Source organism: Scyliorhinus canicula, chromosome 8, assembly GCF_902713615.1.
Source record: "Scyliorhinus canicula chromosome 8, sScyCan1.1, whole genome shotgun sequence".
Taxonomy (NCBI): domain Eukaryota; kingdom Metazoa; phylum Chordata; class Chondrichthyes; order Carcharhiniformes; family Scyliorhinidae; genus Scyliorhinus; species Scyliorhinus canicula.
Window position 1 is genome coordinate 110,279,159 of NC_052153.1, and position 24,718 is coordinate 110,303,876.

Here is a 24,718-nt window from a genome sequence, read left to right on the forward strand (position 1 = left end):
ACATTGTGCATAGGTGCTCAACAAATATCTCGAGGTTTGTGCCCTAGCACCTAATGCTCTACTGTGCCCGGCACCCATGTCAAATTAACTGGTGTCTCCGTGTAGATGGATCCTCAGGTGGTACATCAGAAGTGGAAGCGACCTTCTGCGATTCCCGCCGTGTGACCTGGATCTCCTTTGGTGACCGTCTTCCGGTGTGATTGGGCCTGGATGGGCCCAGCTGCTGCTCAGGTGTCCCAGGTGGTGTGGTGCCATCGTCCTGTTCTGCCCGTTGTCCCATGTGATGTGCCATGACAGGAGGGGGGAGTCCAAGGCACTGCGGTGTTCTGGCACCTCCCCTGTGGGAGTCACCAGCACAGGCCCCATCACCGCCTCTACCCTCGGGGTGCCCAATGGCCCCTGGGCTACTCCATGGAATAAGGTGCATGCGAAGTGAGGCCCTGAGGCTCCGCCACACCACCTGGCATGGTCAGTCCTGGAGGCCTGCTCGGATCTTGACCAAGGTCTGCATGCTCACAGCCAAGGAGCACAGTGAGTGGACAACCTCTCTCTGGGACTGCACTACATCACCCAGTAACTGTGCCACCACCTTCTGGGTCTGTGCCATATCAGCCAGTGCCTGAGCAATGTCGTCGACACTCAAAGATATGGCCCGCTGTGACTAGGCCATGCTCAGGAGCGCCGCTGAAATGTCCAGGTGGCTCTAGTACATGTCGGCCTGTGATAGGGCAGCCCTGTCCTGGGCCTCGGCCACTGCGTGCACAGATTACCCCTGGACTTGTCCATATTGACCCATGGCAGAGATTTCGCCCCCAAGACCGCCACCCTGAACATCACCCATGCAGTGGTGGCCTGAGTGGCAAGCATGGTCGGCACCACCCCCTGCATCTGCAAGTGCTGGTTGATTTCCAACACCCCCTCATGCAGTCCCTGGCTCTGCGATTGCATCTCCACAATCGATGGGACCATCCATTCCAGAAGCCCAAAATCCATTTTGTGGCAGTTAGTCCCTGGAGTCGGCCTGCCCTCCGACCATTTGTCCCCTCGGGAGTACCTACCTCCACCTGATGTACCTCAGTATGTGTGTAGTCCGCACCAGATAGTGTCCCAGGAGCATCTTCACCAAAGTGCCCAATGGAGTGTGGGAGACAGCTGTGACGGGAAGTTGGTATCTTCCCCAGGTTCAAGCTCTGGGGTGTCATGGGAAGCAGGTTGATGGCTCCCTCCCATGTCGGTGTCATTGTAGCCGCTAGTCAACACCTGGGGTTGTGGTCGTGGTTGGGGCGGGGACACCAGAAGGGCTCATCACCGGCAGCCCCTGCAAGCCATAAGATAAGATGGATGATTGAATTGTGCTGGGGGTGAGTGGGGTTGGTGGGAGTGTGTGGGAGGAGGGGTGTGTGTGTAGGGAGGGAGGGTGCTGGTGTAGACAGGGTGTGGGGGTGTGTGGTGGTGGAGCGGGAGTTTGGGGGTGATGGTGGTGGGGCTATGTGGGGGTGGCGCTGGTGGTGGGGGGGGGTGACACACGTGCCGTGGGTACCCAAACTACGTAGGGTCTAACTTCCTTGCCCTATGCCGACCTCTGCCCCAGAGACTGTCCTTTCTTTGCGCCCTCTGACCAAGTCTAATGCCCCATGTGCTGCTGTGGTGATGGGCCACAGGCCCAGCGGCCTCCCTCCAGTCTCCTCCCTCTTTGGGTGTGGCCTTCTCCTGTCAGTGGTGGGAGGGGGCAGTATGGGTGGCGGCATGTGGTGCAGGGTATGGGTTCGGCAGCCTGTCGGGTGGGGCTGGTGGGGTTACGTGTGTGTGGGAAAGGAGTTGGTGCTAGGGGCACAGTGCTGCCTACTGACCCTGGCTGCCCCGAGGAGGTTGTGCAGTTTCTTTCGGCACTGCTGGCAGTCCCTGGCGGTGTTGCCCACGGCGCTGACCACCTCTGTCACCTGCACTCAGGCCAGGCGAACGGTGGTGGCTGGTTGCCTCCTTCCCGCTCCAGGGTATCGGGACACCCACCTCTCCTCCACGGTGTCCATGGTCTCCAGTTCGACATCTCTCAGCCTTGGGGCTGCTCTGCTTGCTGCCATCTTGTTGGCTGGGATGTTGTGTGGGGAATGAAGTGTGTATATGTGGCTGCAGCTTGTCAGCCTCCTAAGTGTCAATCCCGAACCCGGATAATCTCATTGGAATCGATGTGTTCCCTGTGGCGCCATCGGTCCAGGTGCGGCACCAGTTTTGCTGTCGTAGAACTCCACGAATCCTGCCCTAGCGTCAACACAATTTGAAAATTTAAACTTATGTGGAATATACTTTAAATAGGGCAGAACTATATATGTAGCGACATATTGATACTCCTTCCATCCATGGTCAAAAACAACAATCCATAAGAATCTGAGGATGCAGGAAATAAAGGAAAACCTCACAAATATTTGTCAAGGATCAGAAAGTAAACCACCGTCTGTTTTCAAAGCATGGGTTCTGCTATGGAAGCGACAAATCTCGCTGGAGACCCAAAACGTGAGATACCCCAGCAGGATTTCCCGTTCTCTTTGTCCCCGTACCCATCAATGACTCAACTCAACTCCTGATGTTAATTGTCGGGATCCTCATTTGTATTAATTTAAATACATTTTCAGGCATTCATGCCTAATAGTTCACCCTGTAAGATTGCCCACTTATGTCAGCATGGGGACACACCCATGTGAATTGTGTCAGGTCTTCCATAGCGTGCAACTGATGAGCAGGACTCGCTGGAGGTATGTGGGTGAGTACATCTCCCAGGCTGGAGAGGGCCATGCCTGGGAAGGCCCCCTGGCAGTTCCTGGGCTGCCTGGACATTGCCAGGGGCAGTGTCAGTGGGGTATACTGTGTGGAGGGTGGTATTGAGTGGTTGGCAGTGGTGGTGGTGGCGGGGTGGGGGGTGGGTTACGTGCCAGGATGCAGTTCCGTGTTGGGGAGAGGTTCTGTTTTTATTTTCTTACCAAGTTGGTTACTGGTCTGGCGGACCCAGCAGCATGATATCGTGGAACCCGCACCTTAACCTTTTCTCAGTAACAATAAAATATGCCTTCCATACTTTTTCACCACCCGCTGCATCACTCTGCCTATAATGCAAAATTTCCGCCCACTGTATCTAATTACTCTAAGCCTTCTTTATGCTCATCCAAATAGATAGGATAGATACTTTTTTTCTGAAATTGAGTTGATTATACTTCATTTATAATTGGGACCAAACATGGAATGACAAATGCTGCTTTGAGGCACTAATCACACTGACAGAAAAAGCGATCAAGAATTTTTGTACACTTCTGCTTTGACACAATACTCACCGTTCTAGCTCAAATGCATCGTTGATTATCTGTACTCTGTTTGCAACTGGAATAACCTGCAGAAGATGAGCTCTCACAATTAAAGAAAAGTTATTAAAACCTGAATAAGTTCAAAACAATGTAAAAGTATCTAACAGAGAACTTTTATAATTTGGGCTTTCTTCCAGCACTGTGTTCATGCACTATGCAAATAATAATGGACAATTCTGCTCTGGAAAGTTAATTAAACAGAACTTCCATCAGAACATGTACACAGTATTTGCACCGTTGCTCAACCCAGGTCTTAAGACGACGAGAAAGGAAATCATTTCAGAAATAGACACTCAGGGGTGGATTCTCCATTGCTCGACGCCAGTATCAGGATTCCTGATTGGGTGGCAAATGGGGGGTGTCGCCCGAAAAATGAGATCAGTGCCAGGCGCCAGACACGTTGCAATGCTCCACTGCCTCGTATCTGGCCACAGCACACTACCCGCCCTGCACCTGCGGGAAATGCAAATTCAGGTTTAGCATGCATAAGCATGCAATTAATAGGCGGAAGTCCAATTCTCTCCCTCCCCCCTGTCCCCCCCCCCCCCCCCCCATGATATTCTGACCCACACAGTGGGACATCTATCTGGCGGGCTTTGGTACGAGGTTAGCCAAGTGTAGTCCTAGTGCGGTGGACCCCGAGGGGGGTTAAGATGTCAATCCATACGTAATGTGCCCCTTTGCTGTGCCAAACTGCAAAAGGGAGGGGGGGGGTGTGAGCCCCCAAGGGTCCTGGGGGCTGAGTGGGCTCCACATCAAAGGAACTAAATGGTTTCACTTCCTCTTTTGTCACAGCAGAATGCACTCAGCTGTTTTTGATGTGGCGAGGGGCTGTCAATCATAGCAAGAGTGTTTATAAGCATTGCGGTATATCAAAGCAGGGCACTTGAGATGTATTAAAGTATGAAAGGAAAGATAAATAAACAATCCACCAAACAGTTGTGTCTGGGTCATGAAACGGTCAATCACTGGCTAATGAGGTATTGCTCTGTGAGATTGAATAGATTCTGAGCATTTCAAAGGCTGTCAGGGGATTTGAAGCTTTTTCAAGTGTTGTGAACTTTCTAGGAAGTCTCTGGCACTTGTAAAAATAGTTATTTTAAAGGCTTTTCTCTGAGGGAGCAGATGCTAGGAGAGGGAAAGTGGTTGGGCATGGATCCTTCACTGAACTACCTGGATTGCTTATCAGCTGTCAGGCAGAGCAGATCAGGCTGAGGAGTCTATGCCAATATTTAAAAACTCAGACCAGGAGAATTCCTTTGAGCAGAGGGCTGCCTGTGTTCACCATGGCAAGGGTGATCTTCGGGTTGCACAGGGTTGGAAGGGGCAAACCAGGGATGAGGTCCCTGGGTCAATCCCTCACCCACAGCCCACATGGCCCCTTGGGGACCCCCCACCCCCTGCAACCTGGCAGCACCAGAGGGGCACATTACCTATGGCCTGACCTCCTTGATCCCCCTTGGGGTCTACCGCACCAGGTGCAGGTTTCACTGCAAGGACTTGGTGCCATGGTAGCATGGAGGCTGTGCACCATTGGCAATGCCAGGAGGCAGGGACTGAAGAGGGTGGTTAAAGGGGAGACTGATGGGGTCAGGTGAGGAGGTCTGGTCACACTCATGTGAGTGTTGGAGGGCGGTACCTGTTATTCCTGTGAATGGGAGGGGGGGGTCAGGGTTCGAAGTGTGCGGGGCAGAGGAGCCCGAATAAGAAACCTGCTCCTCTGTCTCCTTTTAAAAAAAAATCTTTTTATTGACATTTCTCATATTTATAAACAATTGTATGTATACATCACATTTTTCTTACCCGCATTAATTTACTTTATTGTACAGGAGGTTTATTTTGTCTTTCATTTAATTGACCCTATATACATTTCGCCGCCCACTGGATCGATCTATAGTTCCTCTCCCCCCCCCCCACCCCCCCAACTTCAGCTGTATTTCGCTTTTATTTTCAGGGAAGGAGGGGTCTCCCTCCTCTTCTCTTCTTTTGTGGTTTTCCCACCTTCCTTCTGTCTACCCCCCCTCCCAGGTTGCACAGTCCTTTGGCTCCTCATCGATTTTGGTTTTTTTATTCTAAGCTAACTCCTCTTGCTGGCCTCGAACAGGTTTTGGAACAGGCCGACAAACTGCCCTCAAGTATCCAGGAAGCCTTCCTCTGACCCTCGGATGGCGTACTTAATCTTCTCCAGGTGGAGAAATTCCGAGAGGTCAGCGAGCCAGTGGTGGCGCTTTGGGTGGTGCTGCCGATCGCCAGCCGAGCAGGATTCTCCGGCGTGCGAGTAGGGAAGCGAAAGCAAGGGCGTTGGCCCCCTTCCCCATGTGTTGGTCTGGCTGTTCCGATACCCCGAAGATTGCCACTATCGGGCAGGGCTTCAACCTCACCCCCACAACCTTGCACATTGCCTCGGAGAAGGCTGTCCAGAACCCAGCAGGCAAGCCCAGAACATGTGGGTGTGGTTGGCCGGGCCCCTCTGGCACCGCTCACGTTTGTCCTCCACCTCCGGGAAGAACCTGCTCATTTGGGTTCTGGTCAGGTGCACTCTGTGCACCACTTTGAACTGCATTAGGCTTAGCCTTGTGCAGGAGGAGGTGGAGCTCACCCTGCTCAGTGCTTCGCTCCAGAGTCACCATCCTACCTCAGTCCGCAGTTCGTCCTCTCATTTTTGTCCGTCTCGTCCAGTGTTGTTTGAGCTCTGTCCAGTAACTGTCCATATATTTTCCCACCTAGCCCTCCCTTCTCGCTGCTTGTGCCTATCATGTCCTCTAGTAGTGTAGTATCTGGGGCCCTGGGGTACCCTGCTGTCTCTTTGCGGAGGAAGTGTTCTATTTGGAGGTGTCTCATTTCCTGTTCTTTTGCTAGTTTCCACTTCCTCGTCAGTTCATCCAGTGTCATCAGTCTGTGACCTACGTAGAAGTCCCCGACCGTCAGTGTGCCCCCATCACGCATCCACCTTTTGAAGGTGGTATCCAGCATGGCTGGGGAATCTGTGATTGCCGCAGATGGGGGCCATGGGGGACATTTTAGTTATCCCGAAGTGTTGTTTCAGCTGGGTCCACATTCTCCACATGGCCGCTACCACTGGGCTCGTTGTGTACCTTGTTGAGGGGGATGGGAGTGCTTCTGTAGCCAGGGCCCGAAGGGTCATTGCTTTACAGGATGCCTCCTCCATTTGTACCCAATCTGGATTGGGTTCTTGTACCCATTCCCTCACTCTTTCTGCCGTTGCTGCCCAGTGGTAGTATTGTAGGTTCGATAAAGCCAAGCCCCCTTTGATTTTCCTTCTTTGCAGTGTCGGTTTGGGAATTCTCAGGTTCTTACCCCCCACAAAACACACACACACACACACAAACACCATGATTTGACTGTCTACACTTTGGAAAAAGACCTTGGGGATGAAGATCGGAATGGATCTAAACAGGAATAGGAACCTTGGCAGTACGATCACCTTGATCGTCTGCACTCTCCCCGCGCCCCATCGTTGAAGGTCCTTTATTACTTCCTCCACCAGGCCGGTCAGGTTTCACTTGTGGATCTGTGTCCAGTCTCTGGCTATTTAGATCCCCAGGTAACAGAATCTGTTTTGGGCGGTTTCAAACAGGAGCTCTTCCAGCACTGCCCCTCCCCCATTTGGGTTCACTGGGAATGTTTCACTTTTGCCCAGGTTACATTTGTAGCCGAGAAGGTTTCAAACTCTTTCAGCATTTGCAGTATTGCCTTCAGTCCCTCTGTGCCTTTGAGACATAGAGGAGTAGGTCATCTGCTTAGAGTGAGACTCTGTGCTCTCTGTCTCCTCTCCGGATTCCCTTCCAGCTTTTTGCATCCAGCAGGGCTATCGCCAGGGGTTCGATCGCTAGCGCAAACAAGAGTGGGGACAGGGGGCATCCCTGTCTTGTTCTTCTCTGTAGCTGGAAGTATTCAGAGCTGGAGCTGTTAGTTCGGACACTCGCTTTGGGAGCGTTGTACAGGAGCCTCACCCAGGCGGTGAATCCTGCTCCCAGCCCAAACCGTTCCAGTAAATGAAAAATGTGATCTTTTCTGCGTCCAGGAAGACGATCACCTCTGGTGTTCTCTCCCCCGGGTTTGGGGGGGGGGGGGGGGGGGGGGGGGGGGTGGTCATTTATACGTTCAGCAGCCGCCTGATGTTCGCTGTGAGCTGCCTACCCTTGACAAAGCCTGTTTGGTCCTCTGCGACCACCTCTGGTACGCAGCCCTCCAGCCTTTTGGTCAGGACATTTGCGAGCATGTCTCTGTCTCTCCTAATGCCACAAAACACATACAAATAATTAAGGGTGACTTGACAAAAGTTCTTTTTCAACTCTGACCTAAATGAGCCAAAGTTTAAAAAATAGTTGAATTAAGAACCTGTATTCCATCACACTGAAGTGAAGTAAATTAGGGCATTGATATTCTCTGTTCAGGTTGAAGAATGCACTGTGAGAAAAATAATATCTCAATAATTTGTCCCATTAGATATATATTGACTATTGTCATTATGTACACCTACAGCAAGGGTTTAATCAAAACCAGACAAAGAAGCTGGAACTCAAGTGATGAGGTTCAATGCTTTGTTTGGAACCTTATCAAATACCTTTTGAAAGTAACACCATCATTTCCCCATTCACCATGTTAGTGACCTCTTCCAAAAACGTCTTTAGTCAGACATGACCTACCTATCCCAATTATGTTCTTGCTCAACACAGTTTAAGACTGATTGAAGGATTAGGAATTTAATTTTTCATTGATGGGAACATTGGGCTGAAGAAAATGTCATGCAAAGAAATGCAGGATAAGGAGAGCATTAAACTACCTGGGGTAAAGATTTCAAAAGATGTGCAATTAAAGTTTGAATAGGAGAATACTGGAAATTTATAAAATGATCCGGTGTATAGCTCACAAGGACACTATTCAAGTCACCCCGCTGGCAGGTAACGGAAACCATATGAGGCCTCATTTGCCTGATGAAGAAAAGTGGGAGATGCAATGTGAAAGGAGGGGTGGTGGTGGGAAAGGGTGAGGGCTCACAATGGCAGGCAAAGGGCCCAAGAGGTAGATGAAGAAGACGAACAATGGAAGTCAGTAGGAAGAATGAGAGGAGGGTAGCTGGTGCCAAAAAGCCTGCATAAAAGTTCATAAACAAGGGGATCATTGCTGACTAGGAGTGGATGGATGAAGATTCAAGAGGCAATGGGTAAAGTGGGGCATGGCCACCTTGCTGGTGTTGGGCTCGGGGGAAGGTAGCTGAATTGAGGGTCAGACTTCTTCTTGAGGCTGCTAACCTTTTCCCTCTGGGTTGCTGTCATCCTGCATGGTCTGGTGAAGCCCGATGGGCTGGAGAGAGTGATTTGAGTGGGCTGGACTGGTATTTAAACATGGCGCCGGCTCCTATGAACCCGTCACCTGAGGGTGGTGGACGAATCAGCTGCCGGCCCGCCAGGAGTGTCAGAGGGGAACAAGCCTGTTCGTAATTATTGAAGCTCCAAGCATTGAATCTGGAATGAGATCCTGTAATTCCGGTCGGCGGGACAGGCATCGCTGCAGCCACATGCCACCACACAGTCTCAAAATGGGTGACTTCTGCCCTCTGTTGCAGCCAGCCCTGTGATGCTGCGAGACTCCTCTGTATGGCACAGGAGATGCAGGTGTCGTTAACTCCCAACAATTTCACTCTGCTCCCTTCCATTGTGTACCACCTTGCCCTATAAGAGAGATGAAGAATGGGAGTGATTGTGGCACAGTATGGTGATGTGCCTGGCAAAGCTGAATAGTGGAGTAAGTGAATGTGTGAGAGGTGACTTTGAGACTTACAGAAATGGTAGGTTTGTGAGAGCAAGGCGGAGTATCTGGATGTTATTCATGAGATTTTGAAAAATTCATTTACGGGATGTGGGCGTCGCTGGTTAGGCCAGCATTTATTGCCCAGCACTAGTTGCCCTTCAGAAGGTGGTGATGAGCTGCCTTCTGAACCACTTCAGTCCCTGAGGTGTAGGTACACCCACAATACTGTTTGGGAGGGAGTTCCAGAATTTTGACCCAATGACAAGTGAAGGAAAGCCGATATATTTGCAAGTCAGGGTGGTGAGTGACTTGGAGGGGAACCTCCAGGTGATGGTGTTCCCAGATATCTGCTGCTTTTGTCCTTCTAAATGGTGGGTCTATGGAACCTTGGTGAGTTCCTGCAGTGCATTTAGTAAGATGGTACACACAGTTGCCACTGTTCATCAGTGTTGGAGGGAAGAAATGTTTGTAGAAGGAATAGCAATCAAGCGTTTTGTCCTGGATGGCATTGAGTTTCTTGACTGTTGTTGGAGCTGCACTCATCCAGGAAAGTGGAGAGTATTCCAGTACACTCCTGAATTGTGCCTTGTAGATGATGGACAGGGGGGTCAGGAGGTGAGTTACTCGTCATAGAATTCTTAGCCTTTGACCTGCTCTGGTAGCCACAGTGTTAATATGGCTAGTCCAGTTCAGTTTCTAATCAATGGTAACCCCTGGGGTGTTGATTGTGGGGGATTCATGTGAGGGTAATGCCATTGAATGACAAGGGGTGATGATCCCTTGTTGTAGATGGTCATTGCCTGGCACTTGTGTGGTGTGAATGTGACTTACTACTTGTCAGCTCAAGCCTGGATATTGTCCAGATTGTGTTGCATTTGGACATGGACTGCTTCATTATGTGAGGAGTCATGAATGGTGCTGAACATTGTGCAATCGTCTGCGAACATCCCCGTTTCTGACCTTATGATGGAAGAGAGTCATTGATGAAGCAGTTGCAGATGGTTGGGTCTAGGGCACTACCCTGAGGAACTCCTGCAGTGATATCTTGGAGCTGAGATGACTGACCTCCAACCACCAGAACCATCTTCCTTTGTGCCAGGTATGACTCCAACCAGCGAAGAGTTTTCCCCTGATTCCCATCGACTCCAATTTAGCTAAGGCTCCTTGATGCCATACTTGGTCAAATGCTGCCTTGATGTCAAAGGCAGTCTCTCTTGCCTCACCTCTGGCATTAGGCTCTTTTGTCCATGTTTGTATCAATGCTGTAATGAGGTCAGGAGCTAAGTGATCTTGGCGGAACCCAAACTGAGCAGTCGTGTACATATTATTGCTGACTCCTGTTGATGACTCCTTCCATCACTTTTCTGATGATGGAGAGTGTATTGATAGGACAGTAATTGGCGAGGCTGGATTTTTCCTGTTTCTTGTGTACAGCACACACCTGTGTAATTTTCCACATTGCCAGGTAGATACCAGTGTTGTAGCTGTACTGGAACAGCTTGGCTAGGGGAGTAGCAAGTTCTGGAGCACAAGTCTTCAGCACTATTGCCGGAATATTATCAAGATTCATAACCTTTGCAATATCCAATGCCTTCAGCCGTTTCTTGATATCAAGTAGAGTGAATCGTATTGGCTGAATACTGACATCTGTCATACTAGGGACCTCTGGAGGTGACCGAGTTGGATTATCCACTTGGCACTTCTGGCTGAAGATTGTAGCGAATGTCTCAGCTTTGTTCGGAGTGCCAGTGAGTGCTGCTTGGTGAGTGCTAGGGGTGTTGGAGCAGATACATTAACGGCGTTCAAAAGGCATCTTGACAAATACATGTATAGGATGAGTACAGAGGGATTAGGCACAAGGAAGTGCTGGGGGTTTTGGCCAAGGTTGATATCATAACCAGTACAGGCTTGGAGGGCCGAAGGGCCTGGTCCTGTGCTGTATTGTTCTTTGTTCAGCACAAGGACCTGGTAGTGTGGTGGCAGGGGATGTCATTATTGAGATACATTCACTGAGGTGACCACACTTATGAGGTCATAGGACCTCTTGATCCAGACCCTGGGATCTGATAATCCTGCCCAACTACTTCCATTTCCACTTCCTTTTGAGGGTTGTCTTGAAGATTTTCCTAATTCCCCGTGAGATCATGGCATCTCTCTACTTGCTCATCTGCTCCACTGATGGCTCCAGTGCCACATTCATCAGTCGGGAACATTTGGCATGCCCTGATATTGTTTTTTCTGGATTTTCCATTTAGAATTCCTACTGAGCAGAAGGCCTGCACCCAATCACTAAAAGAGCACCCTAATTAAGCCCACTCCCCCACCCTATCCCGGTAACCCCACCTAACCTGAATATCTTTGGACACTATGGGGCAATTTAGCAGGCCAATCCACCTAACTTGCACATCTTTGGATTGTGTGAGAAAACCTACACAGACACGGGGAGAAAGTGCAAACTCAACTGTGAGGAACCTACACAGACAGTGACCCACGGCTGGAATTGAACCCGAGTCCCTGGCGCAGTGAGGCAGCAGTGCTAGCCACTGCCACTGGGTCACCCATTTGACAAACTTTTTTCTAATTGCCTTTAAGAAGCAGAGAACCTTGAAGAAAAGCAGGCTGCCTGTTTGATGCGATTGAGAAACAACAGTGCCGGCACAACCTATTGTGTGTAAACCATGTCAGCAGCTGTAACAAGAGGAGACCCCTGTTGGAGGCATAGGTTCTTGTGCTGATATCATTCAGATGAGGTGGGCAAATCAATTTTGTGTCTTGGCCAGCTCGGTGTGAACGGTCATGGGGGGATCTCGCAAATTCTGAGCCCCGAAATTGGGGCAGTTTAATTTCTAGCCCTCCATGTTTTACCACCCTACTTTGTGAAAAATCAGCTTACTCACTCTGTTCTCGTGATAATCTGAATTTTATGCCCCCTTGGGCTGAAATTTCCTTGAACGTCAGATTTGGGGAATATAAAAGGAAACCGCATAGGGACAGCTTCCAGACACAATCCCACCACCTGGGAGCTATCCTAGGGGCTGGTTGGAAAACAGATTGCCTGCTCCATGGAAGTGGACAGCCAAGTAGCATTGTTTGGTACCCAAGTAATGGGTATCTTGCAGCCTTTCCTTCATTTTGCTGGCGGTAGAGTGGTCCCTTCCTTATGAAATGGTTGTCAACTCAATGGAAGTGACTTCTCTATTCCAAGCTGTTAGTGTTCTGAGCTGGAACTTCCATCCTGCAAAGGGTGGTGGGGAGCAGGATTATATTAATGAAAGGCCACAATCGCGACCAATCCCCATCAGATCTATCTGTCACTTACTTGAAGACTGGTGAGCAGGCCAACAACTTGCCTCCACATTGAGGTGCCCTCACTATAACCAACCTGCCTCAGTAACAGTGAGGCCGCTGAGCCTCTCGAGCTCCCGGCCCTCTTATTGAACCTGCAGCATTGGAAGTGCACATGCTATCCTAAACAAGGTGGCGACCTTGGAGGTGACCAATTAGAGACAGCCTCCAGGAAGCTTGCTCTGCTGATCTTGCTCTAGTGATAAGTGTGGGCTTAGGACCCCCATTTGGTCCTGACTGGCCAGCAGCACTCGGTGGGTTGGACATCCTCCCCCACGGTCCTTGAGTGTAATTGTGAAGGGAGTGTGGGAGTAACAGCAGATGATCGACAGCACTGATGTATTTTTTTCATACATTTTTGGGGTATCGTGTCGCTTGCTAGGCCAGCATTTATTGCCCATCCCTAAATGCCGTGGTGAGTTGCCCATTCAAACTGCTGTAATCTGTGTGGCATAGGTACACTCACACAATTGTGCTCAGTGGATCATCAATATTTCCTCCTGACTCTGTCTATCTAATTTCCATCCTTCCCCAACATCCCCTGACCACTACCCCAATAAACGTCTGGACCACAAGAATTAACAGATGCTTGCAATATTTATTCATAAGACCTTCCTTCTCCCCAAATACAATAAGCAGACAACGATCAAACTCCACATGTTTATCCATGGAATTTCATAAGAAATGTACCCTAATCGCTGTGCTACCGTGCTGCCCTTCGTGGAGATGTCAGACATCATGTGCCGCAGCAAACTCCACCTCAACAAGGGGATGGTGCGGCCCCTGTGCTGAGTGTTGTAGACTTGGCACCAGGTGGAGGAGGAGGATACCCGCTCCCGGTGGCAGTAAAGATCACCACAGCCCTGAACATGGTTAATTCCAGGGATCGAGCGGGAACCTGTGTGCCATGCCCTAACCTACAGCCCACAAGTGCATCCGATAAGTCACGGATGCCCTGTTTGCCTGGCAACCGACTACATAAATTTTGACTTGGACCAAGCGCATCAAGATACCCAGGCAACAGGATTCTCCGCCATCGCCGGGATGCCCCAGTTCCAGGGGGTAATTGATGGCACGCATGTCACCTTACAAGCACAAGGGAGTCCGGGAGAGCCCTTCTTTAACAGGAATGGGGATCACTCCCTGAACGTTCAGCTTATGTGTAACCACCACCTCTACGTCATGCACGTGTGTGCATGCTTCACTGGGAGTGTGTACGACAGCTACATCCTGGGGCAGTTGGAGTTCCTCGGGGTCTTTGAGGGACATCTCAGAATGATGGGATGGCTCTTGGGGGATAAGGGGTATCCGCTGACGTCCTGGCTAATGACGCCACTAAGACGACCAGAGACCGATGCGGAGAGCTGATCTAACAAGACCCATGTGGCCACCCAGATTGTCATGGAGTGGTGAATCGGACTGATGTCTCCGATTCGCGACTGCTCTGGTGGTGTGTAAACCCCCCAGAGGGTCCGCCGCTTTGTGGTGGTCTGCTGAGCCCTCCAATACCTAGCACAGCAGTGGGGTGACAGGCTGGAGGTGGGGGAAGAAAGGGATATGCAGCCTCGTCTGAGGATGAGGAGGGTGCGGAGCAGGAGGGACTGGTGGACGTGCCCGCAGAGGACCCAAGGGGGCAATCGGAGGATGGAGGACAGTGGGCGGCAGCGAGCCCGGAGGACCGGTAAGGCCCTCATCCTCACCCATTTCTCATAGTACATGGCTTCATATGTCATCTCAACCCCACCCCCTTTCCACCCACCGTTGCCCCCCCCCACCCATCTTCCCCCGACCCGTCTCTCCCCTCCCAACCATTTCCTCATCCACCCATCCCCTGCTCCTCCCCCCAATTGCCCAGTCCCACCCTCCCATTGTCTGTGTAACATCACTACACGTTGATGAGCCTGTGTTGGCACTGTCAGTGGGTCAACGCGAAAGGCAGGAGAGTGATGATAACCTGCTGTGAGGTGAGCTCTGGTGCGCCTCTAGCTATGCCACAGTCTGACTCCTGTCTGTGCTGACAGGACGCTCACACCCATCACCTGCACATGGTATGCCTCCTCCAGCAATGGCCTACCTACAGCTTATTGTCCCACCCCAGTACTCCGTCATTATTGCAGTCCCAATTTTCCCCTGATGACTGGCTCCACTGAACCTCCTTCATGTCACTTCTATCCTTGCCTTCAAAATATTCTTCTGTTCAACCAACTTTTACCTTCCCATCCCATCTCCATTTGCATTTTCAGACTTCTGCTCTTCAATCACAACACAATAAAGTTCTGCCAGCCATTTTTCTGCACATGAGAATTGGTTCAGAAAGTCACATTATTATAAATTTTCAGTGATTCTTAACTGAACATTCCATTGTAAGAAACTGACTTGATAATCCTTCCTTGTATCTAGTGTATTGAAGATGAATAAAAGTTATTAAAAGGGTAAAAAGGTTATAACTTACTGAAGGGTCTTTGTTTAGTTGCCGAATTAACTGGTACCAATTTGAATCATCATAGATAATTCTACAGAGGCAGGAAATATTGATATTTAGCAGGATCCATTCTTCATCTGTGGTACGTTTTATCTTAGAGAATATTTCTGTGTACAAGCGCCAAGAAAGAAAATCAACAGGACAATAGTTTCTGCTTATGACAGAGAAGAATGAGTATTGTGGACTAGGACATATGTCAATTGCCCCCATTTCAGTGTAGTCAATGTTTTGGAGTCAATGAGTGGAATCTTATGGAGATGATGGGCATTAATTGCCCACTTAAAGGCAGCAGGATTGGTCAGGATGGCTGTCCATGGGTCTTTCCACCAAGGATTTAATTGGTGTGGAGATGAGATGGTAGTGTGCTCCCCTCTTGCCTGATTAAATGCACTCTACCACCTAACTCACGCAGGGGAGGGCCCAAGCTTCCTGTCAATGTATGTGAGAATAATTTCCAATCTGACTCCTTTAGTATTGCTTTCTCTCTGATTCCCTGCCATAGCTGTAGGAGGATGAATGCCAATTGATAGTTTAAAAAAAACAGGAAATGGCATTCACATCATGCATAGCAGCAATTCTGCCTACATTGTAGAAAACATTGGTATTTGATAGCATGTGTAGACACGATGGACCGAAGGGCCTCTTTATGTGTCGTAAAAATCTATGACTCTGTGATGGCAGGCACTGCAATATCAGTCTTCAATGTGGTGCATAAAGTTTTTTAAAAAATTTTGTGTACCCAATTCACTTTTTCTAATTAAGGGGCAATTTAGTGTGTCCAATCCACCTAGCCTGCACATCTTTGGGTTGTGGGGGCGAAACCCACGCAAACACAGGGAGAATGTGTAACCTCTACACGGACAGTGACCCAGAACCGGGATTGAACCTGGGACCTTGGCGCCTTGAGGCTGCAGGGCTAACCCACTGCGCCACCGTGCTGCCGTGGTGCCATAAAGTTGAAGGTAACATTTACACAGGCCCCAAAGATACATTCTGAGAGTTGCAGTAAGAAGTGATCTAACACCGTGAAATTCTGTCACAAACTGCACAATACTGATGAGCTTTCTTGAAAGTATTTCCGTTAACTTGCCTTAGGTAATAGAAAATAATCAAATGTTACTGAAATCTTCAAGCAAAGATTTAACTCTCTGACTTCATTTTCCTAGAAGGTGGGGAAAAGCCTTGTCCCATCGCATATTGTGAATTAGGGGCAGAAAAATCAAGTGTAATGTGTGCCTGACTTTCTAATAAATGCAAGTGAAGTTCACCAATGTGAATGAGATATCAGAAAACGATCCAGTCTGTTTTGTTAAATGTCATTATGTTGGATTTTCCAAATTGGTAATATTTTCCAACTGACTCGACTAGGAGAATGAAATACAACCTTACCTTAGGTACTCTTTCTAGGGGAGAGAGCCAGAGGTTATTCTATTGATGGATGCAGAGAAGGCCTTTGACCGGGTAGAATGGAGGTATCTGTTTCAGACCCTGAGGAGGTTTGTGTTTGAACGATCATTTATAGCATGGATGTGGTTGTTATATGTCATACCCACGGCGAATGTGAGGACAAATGGGATGGACTCATGATATTTTAGGTTGCATCGGGGAATGCGGCAGGGATGCTCGTTCACCATTGTTATTTGTGCTGGCAATTGAACTTCTTCCCAATGCATTGAAGAAGTCCAGAGAGTGGAAGGGTATTGTTAGGGGAGCATGGAGCATAGATATCACTCTATGCCGATGACCTACTGTTATACGTATCAAACCTGCTGGAGTCCATGGACAAGATAGTGGATCTGTTAGGGATGTTTAGGAAGTTCTTGGAATATAAGCTAACTTTGTCAAAGAGCGAAGTATTTCAGATTAATGCCCAGGGAAGGAGTGCAAATCTGGTTGTTTTGTTGCTCATACTGTCAGGAGAAGATTTAGATACTTGGGTATACAAGTAACACATGACTAGGACACAATGCACAAATGGAACTTGTCCAGTTTGGTTAAGGGAGTGGAGGGGGATCTGAAGAGGTGGAATTCCCTGAAGTTGGCCCTGGCAGGAAGAATATAGGCATTAAAGATGAATGTACTACCAAGATTCTTATTCGTCTTCCAAACCCTTCCAGTATTCCTCCCGAAAGCGTTCTTTCATAGGCTGTACAGATTAATTTTGGAGTTTGAGTGGGCTGGTAAAACTCCCAGGATACAGAGGATCTTTTTGCAAAGAGGGCAGAAGATGGGGGCAGGGGTTGGCATTCCCAAAACTATTATATTACTACTGGGCCGCAAATATAGAGAAGTCAGGTGTTGGTGGGGGAAAGAGGAATCAGAGTGGATTCGAGTAGAGTAGGCCTCCTGTGAGGGGTCACGTTTGAGGGCCTTGGTGACGTCCCATTCTCCTTGGAGATATATTAGGAATCTCATGGTTGCATATTTGCTCAGAATGTGGAACCAATTGAGGTGACACTTTGGAGACACGTCGACACTGGCTCCATTAGTGGGAATCATTGGTTTATGCCAGGAAAGATGGATGTAATATATGGTAGGTAACAAGGAAGGGGTAGAACAGTTGAGGGACGTGTTTATTGAAGAAAGGTTTGCGAAAATGGAGGAATTACTTGGGAAAATTTAATTGCCCAGGAAACACAAATGAGGTCATGCACCGAATTAACTCAACTTCATCCTGTGCTAGGATGAGCCTCATTCAGTTCAAGGTAGTGCACAGGACTCTCACGATGCGGGCCCAGATGAGCAGGTTTTTTCAGGAGGTCAGAGATGAGTGTGAAAGACGTGGGAGGGGATCGGCAAACCATTTGTATATGTTCTGGGAAAGCTAAAGGGTTTCTCGACTGCAGTGTTTGACACAATGGGCGCGATTCTCCGCAAAGGCGGAGAGTCGTGAAGGCTGCCATGAAACCGGCCGTGTTTCACGGCAGCCTCCGCGCCCCCTCTTGGGACCCGATTCTGCTCCCCGGTCGGGGCTAGCATCGCTTAGCGAATTTTGCTAAGCCCGCGCACCAAAGTTAGCGACGGCTGACGCATATGATGACGTCGGCCGCACATGCGCGGATTGGACGACTCCAACCCGCGCATATGCGTCAGACCCGCGCATGCGCGGTCCGTAATGCCCCTCAGCTGCACCGCGGACTTATCCTGCGGGGCAGCGGAGGGAGAAAGAGTGCGCGGGAATCGGACCCGCTGCCCGCGATCGGTGCCAATCGGTGGCATGGTTGTGCAGAACGGCACTTTGCGGCCGTTTTCACGAACTGGTATAGCAGGTGTATTAAAAATCGTGAAAACGGCCGTAAAGCCTTGGAAATCGGCCCATCGGCCAGGGGAGAATCGCTGCTCGCCGTAAAAAAACGGCGAGCAGCGATTCGTGTCGGGGGGCGGGCGTGGGGGGGGGGGGAGAATAGCGGGAGGGCGTCGGACCAACGTCGCCGTAAAAATTTGCGCCGCCCGCTATTCTCCGCCCCGTCGTGAATGCGGAGAATCGCGCCCAATATCGGAGATAGTGGGGTGTCAAGCTGGCACCGTGCTCTTTGGTGGCAATCTTTGGAGTTGCAGAATTTCTGGAGCAGTTGGAGGGGAGAGGGGGCTGACATAGTAGCCTTTGCCTCGCTGAATGCAAAGTGATGAATCCTATTGAGTTGGAGATAGGCGATGCCACCAGGGGGTTCAGCATGGCTGGGTGGCTAGGAGATCTGGTGGAATTCTTGAAGTTAGAGGAAATGAAATATGCCCTTGGTGTCGGAAGAAAGGTTCTCTGTGAGATGGGATCTCTTTCTCGCCCTGTTCAAAAAAAAGTTTATTGCCAAAGCATGTGAGGGGGGGGGGGGGGGGGGGGAGCGACGACGAGGGGGGGGAAGGGGTGGGGGGATGCCGGGGCGGGGGGCTTCGGGGAAGGAGAGGGGAATACTGGGTTATTAGGAAGGGGGAAAAAAGGGGGGACTTTTTTTTTCAATCTGTTAGTAAACATTTGCAAGCTGTTTGTTAATGTGTATTTGAAATAAAATATATTATTTTAAAAATGTAAAAAAATGAGACAGGAGACAGTACTATATTATATATTACTTACTACGTTTTCTCTCAAGCCAGAAAAGGGGCTGCACAGATCCATTCTTTATCCAAGAGATAGGAATAAACCATGAGAAGCTAAAGAAGAAATAATAATAATCTTTATTAGTGTCACATAGAACATAGAACAGTACAGCACAGAACAGGCCCTTCGGCCCTCAATGTTGTGCCGAGCCATGATCACCCTACTCAAACCCACGTATCCACCCTATACCCGTAACCCAACAACCCCCCCCCTTAACCTTACTTTTATTAGGACACTACGGGCAATTTAGCATGGCCAATCCACCTAACCCGCACATCTTTGGACTGTGGGAGGAAACCGGAGCACCCGGAGGAAACCCACGCACACAGGGGGAGGACGTGCAGACTCCACACAGACAGTGACCCAGCCGGGAATCGAACCTGGGACCCTGGAGCTGTGAAGCATTTATGCTAACCACCATGCTACCCTGCTGCCCCTCGTGTAATGTCGGCTGCAATTGAAGGGTAGAGATTAAATTTCTGAATGCTTATTGTTGGTTTCCTATCAATAATTGCAGTAGTGTAAAATATACGTTCAAAACGTAATTAGTTCACCTCTTCTGGCCTTGCATGCATTAAGATAAGATCATCCACAGTCCTCATATGAAGTGGGTTTAGAGGGCATGGGAAATCATTCAACTGTCATGGGAATGTCCCTTTAAGAAAGGTTCTTGTCTTATAATATGATATCATTGTGTGGGTGGAGCTGGGATGTGGCTCTGTGAGCTGTTTTTACTTTCACGTTCAGATTTGACTGCTGTGGACTCAGCCAGGAGAAATAAATGTTATGGCCTGTCTGTCTCTAGTTTCATTTTAAATATCTGTTCCAGTAAAAATCATCTTGGTGGTGGCTTTTATGATATTGTTTGCTTTCCGGAAGTGTTTAAACCTGCTGGTGAGATGAGGTCAGAATCTGAGGAAAAGCCACACCCTTGAAAAGGTTTTTTTGGGTTACGGGATTTTATTTTTGAATTGGAACAGTTAAGAGAGAATTCATTAAGTATTATACATAGATTACTGCAGCTTTGGGTGTCTTTATGTGTGTAATTGATGTGCAGGCCACAATCTCACTGATACCCAAAAAAGATAAAGACCTGACGGAATGTGGATCATACAGACCCATTTCACTGCTGAACTTGGATGCGAAAATAATCACAAAGGTCCTGGCCAAAAGGCTGGAGGGCTGCGTACCAGAGGTGGTCGCAGAGGACCAAATGGGCTTGTCAATGGTAGGCAGCTCACAGCAAACATCAGGCGGCTGCTGAATGTGATAATGACCCGCCCCAGGGAGAGAACAACAGAGGTGATTGTCTTCCTGGATGCAGAAAAGACCTTCATCAGAGTCGACTGGAACTACCTCCTCGAGGTACTGGAACAGTTTGGGCGAGGACCGGGATTCACCGCCTGGGTGCGGCTCCTGTACAACGTTCCCAAAGCGAGTTTCCGAACTAACACCGCCAGCTCTGAATACTTCCAGCTACAGAGAGGAACAAGTCAGGGCTGCCCCTTGACCCCACTCTTGTTCACACTGGCAATTGAATCCCTGGTGATAGCCCTGTGGGACTCAAAGAGCTGGAAAGGAATCCGGAGAAGAGACAGAGAGCACAGAGTTTCACTCCATGCAGATGACCTGCTCCTCTGTGTCTCGAATCCACAGGAGGGACTGAAGGCAATACTGCAAATACTGAAAGAGTTTGGAACGTTCTCGGGCTACAAACTTAACCTGGGCAAAAGCGAGGCATTCCCAGTGAACCCAAAAGGGGGAGGGGCAGAGCTGAAGGGGCTCCTGTTTAAAATGGCCCAGAATAGATTTCGTTACCTGGGGATCAATATAGCCTGAGACTGGACACAGATCCGCAGCCTGGTGGAGGAAGTAAGAATAGACCTTGAACTGTGGGGCTCACTCCCACTCACCCTGGCAGGGAGAGTGCAGACGATCAAGATGAGCGTACGCCAAGGTTCCTCTTCCTGTTTAGATCCATCCTGATCTTCATCCCCAAGGCCTTTTTCCAAAACGTAGGCAATCTAATCATGGCATTTGTGTGTGTGTATGTGTGTGTGTGTGTGTGTGTGTGTGTGTGTGGGGGGGGGGGCTAAGAACCCGAAAATTCCCAAACCAACATTGCAAAGAGGGCAAGTCAGAGGGGGCCTGGCTCTACCGAACCTACAATACTACCACTGGGCAGCAACGGCAGAAAAAGTGAGGGAATGGGTACAAGAAACCGACACAGCTTGGGTACAAATGGAGGAGGCATCCTGTAAAGGAATGACCCTCCGGGCCCTGGCCACAGCAGCACTCCCATCCTCCTCAGCAAGGTACACAATGAGTGGTGGCAGCCACGCTGAGAACGTGGACCCAGTTGAGACAGCACTTTTGGATAACCAAAATGTCCCCCATCTGCTGCAATCACAGATTCCCCCCAGCCATGCGAGAGACCACCTTCAAAAGATGGAGGCGGGACGAGGCACACTGATGGCCGGGGACTTCTATGTAGGACACACACTGGCGACACTGGACAAACTGATGAGGAAGTGGAAACTAGGAAGGACAGGAATTTAGACACCTCCAAATAAAACACTTCCTCCGCAAAGAGACAGTAGGGTACTCCGTGGCCTCAGAAAACACACTACTAGAGTACCTGATAAGCACAAGCAGCGAGAAGAGGGGGCTATGTGGGAAAATATACGGATAGCTACTGGACTGAGTTTGAACACCACTGGACGAGACCAGACAAAAATGAGAGGACGAACTGGGACTGAGGTGGGATGGGGACTCTGCAGCGAAGCACTGAGCAGGGTGATCTCCACCTCCTCCTGCACAAGGCTAAGCCGAATGCAGCTCAAAGTGGTGCACAGAGCGCACCTGACCAGAATCCGAATGAGCAGCTTTTTCCCGGAGGTGGAGGACAAATGTGAGCGGTGCCAGAGGGGCCCGGTCAACCACACCCACATGTTCTGGGCTTGCCTGCTGGGTTCTGGACAGCCTTCTCCGAGGCAATGTGCAAGGTTGTGGGGGTGAGGGTGAAGCCATGCCCAATAGTGGCAATCTTCAGGGCATCTGAGCAGCCAGAGTTACACATGGGGAAGGTAGCCAACGCCCTTGCTTTTGCTGCCCTAATCGCACGCCGGAGAATCCTGCTCAGCTGGCGTTTGGCAGCACCACCCACGGCTGCAGACTGGCTCGCTGACCTCGCGTAATTTCTCCACCTGGAGAAGATTAAGTACGCCACCCGAGGGTCAGAGGAAGGCTTCCTGGGTGCTTGGGAGCAGTTCATCGGCCTGTTCCAAAACCTGTTGAGGCCGACAACGAGGAGTTAGCTAGGAAAAAAAAGGAGGAACCAAAAGACTGCGCAACCCAGGGAGGGGAGTGGGGGTGGAAGGAAGGTGGGGAAACCACAAGAAGAGAGGAATGGTTCTGAAGCCAATGGGTGGCGGGAGGCATGGGGAAGGAAGGAGGGGGTATCATAGACCGATCCAGAGGCCAACAAAATGTACATAGAGTTAGTTAAATGAAGGACAAAACAAACGTCTTTGTAAAATAAAATAAATTAGCACGGGCAAGAAAAATGTAATGTATATACACAACTGTTTATAAATATGAGAAAAGCCAATAAAAAGATTTTCAAAAAAAAATGTTTCTAATTGATAAAAAATCTTGCTGTGTGTTTATATAAATGTCAACTAAGTTCTTAGAATAAAGCTTATTTTGATTAAAGTGCCTGGGAGGACTGATGAATCACACCTGAAGGGAAGGCTCTTGTGTTCATCCTTGCCAAATTCAACATTAATTTATAGGTCAGGTGAACTCCATAATATACTTTGGTGTTCCTAAACCTTGGCCCATCCTGCAACCAGAGAAATAATTTCTATATTTACGGACATACGAATTAAGAGGAGTAGATCACCCCGCGCATCGAGCCTGCTCCGCCATTCAATAAGATCATTGTTGATCTGATTACAAACCCAACTCAATTCCAATCTACCCCCGAATCCTTTCACCTCCTTGCATATCAAGAATCTATCTACCTCCGCCTTAAAAACATTCAATGACTCTGATTCCACCGTCTTTTGAGGAAAAGAGTTCCAAATACTTATGCCCCTCAGAGAAACAAATTCTCCTCATCTCTTCTTAAATGGGTGACCCTTATTTTTAAACAGTGATCCCTCATTCTAGACTTTCCCAAAAGCCATCCTGGACTCGAGGACCTTTAGCAAACTCATGGAACTTGTTGCAAATCATTACGACCCTAAGCCATCGGTGATTATGTAGAGGTACTGATCAATACTGCTCGACAAACCACTGGGGAATCGGTTACGGAATTTCTGATGTGCCTTTGTAAGTTCGTCGAACATTGCGACTTTGGCCATCCCTCCCTGAGATGTTAAGAGATTGTTTGGTGTGTGGCATTAACAATATGGCGAATGAAAGAAAGCCGTTAGCGGTTCCAGCCTTGGGCCTAAAAGAGCCATGGAGCTGTCACTCTCCCGTGAGAATGTGGAAAAGGGAATCCAGGAGATCCAGGATTCCACTGCTTATGGCGTACGCAGCATTGGCTGGCCTCTGTTCTGAACAGTGACTCCATCTAAGGATAGGGCTCACATAACCCAGTCAACACTATAACAGTGTCATGAGCAAACGTGACAGTCAAGGGCCACCATGGCCCGACAGGACATCTCCTGGAGAACGATGAGGAATATACACAGTAGTGCTGCACTTACAGTCACAGGGACCCTGGCGGTTGAGGCTACCAGAATCAACAGCAAACGTATCGCCCTGGCCAGGTGACACATGCACCCCAAGCCAGCATTTTGCACATTTCCCGCCCTAAGGAACCAAATATAGTTAAACTGGTTCACTGCAAAAGTGGCCCTGATTAGAGTAAAGCTTCAGGTCAATGGTCACCCCTGGACATGGAAATCAACATGGGGTTGCTGTCTCTATCCTCCTTAGCAATAAACAATAAACTTTCCGTAGGTTCCACATGGGTATCCTGGCTTAAGGATACCAAGGCACAGCTGGCAACATTCACCGGGAAACCATTGACCATCATCAGTACCATGGTGACCCCATTTACCCGTGGACAACCATGGTTAGGCTACCTCGAGTTGTCGTGCAAGGACTGGCAACAGATTTTCTGGATGGGTACTGGTACACAACCAAAATTGCAGAGCTCAGCACTGAGGACAGCATCATCCCTTGGGGAATGCCAATCTTGGTATCAGTAAGAAAGCCGGCCCGCTTGTACAGCATCTCCACAATGGGCATCCGGGAGTTTCCAAGATGAAAATGTTGGCCCACAGTTATGTCTGGTGGCCTGGAATAGACGCCAACATAGAGAGGTTGGACCCGTGGTGTGTGCAATGCCAGGAACATGAAAAGCTGCCACCAGCGGCAGCCCTCCACCTGTGGGAATAGCCAGGTCGACCTTGTTCCCGCCTCCATGTTGACTTTGCTGGATCATTCCAGGGATCCATGTTCCTCCTAATAGTTGACACCACTCCAAATGGATGGAAGTGCACTTGATGCAGCAGCAACCACGAAGGCTATGATTGAATGGCTTAGCCCAGATATTTAGCACACATGGCATCTCAGAGGAGCTCATTTCCGATAACGGCACAGCCTTTATCGGTGTAGAGTTCAGCTCATTCATGCAATCCAACAGAATCCGCC

The 24,718-nt window shown here is 49.3% G+C and overlaps 1 protein-coding gene across 1 annotated transcript in view; it reads right to left on the reverse strand.

Annotated features, from left to right (window-relative positions):
* The window catches only part of LOC119970440 (aminopeptidase Q-like), a 239,078-nt gene that overhangs the window by 73,023 nt on the left and 141,337 nt on the right, over positions 1 to 24,718 (reverse strand). Inside the window, exons 11-13 of the mRNA XM_038805049.1 lie at positions 19,025 to 19,101; positions 14,926 to 15,062; positions 3,324 to 3,379 (exon numbers count right to left, since the gene is read on the reverse strand). Of these exons, the coding sequence (XP_038660977.1) occupies positions 3,324 to 3,379; positions 14,926 to 15,062; positions 19,025 to 19,101 (270 nt within the window). The remainder of the gene's footprint in view (positions 1 to 3,323; positions 3,380 to 14,925; positions 15,063 to 19,024; positions 19,102 to 24,718) is intronic.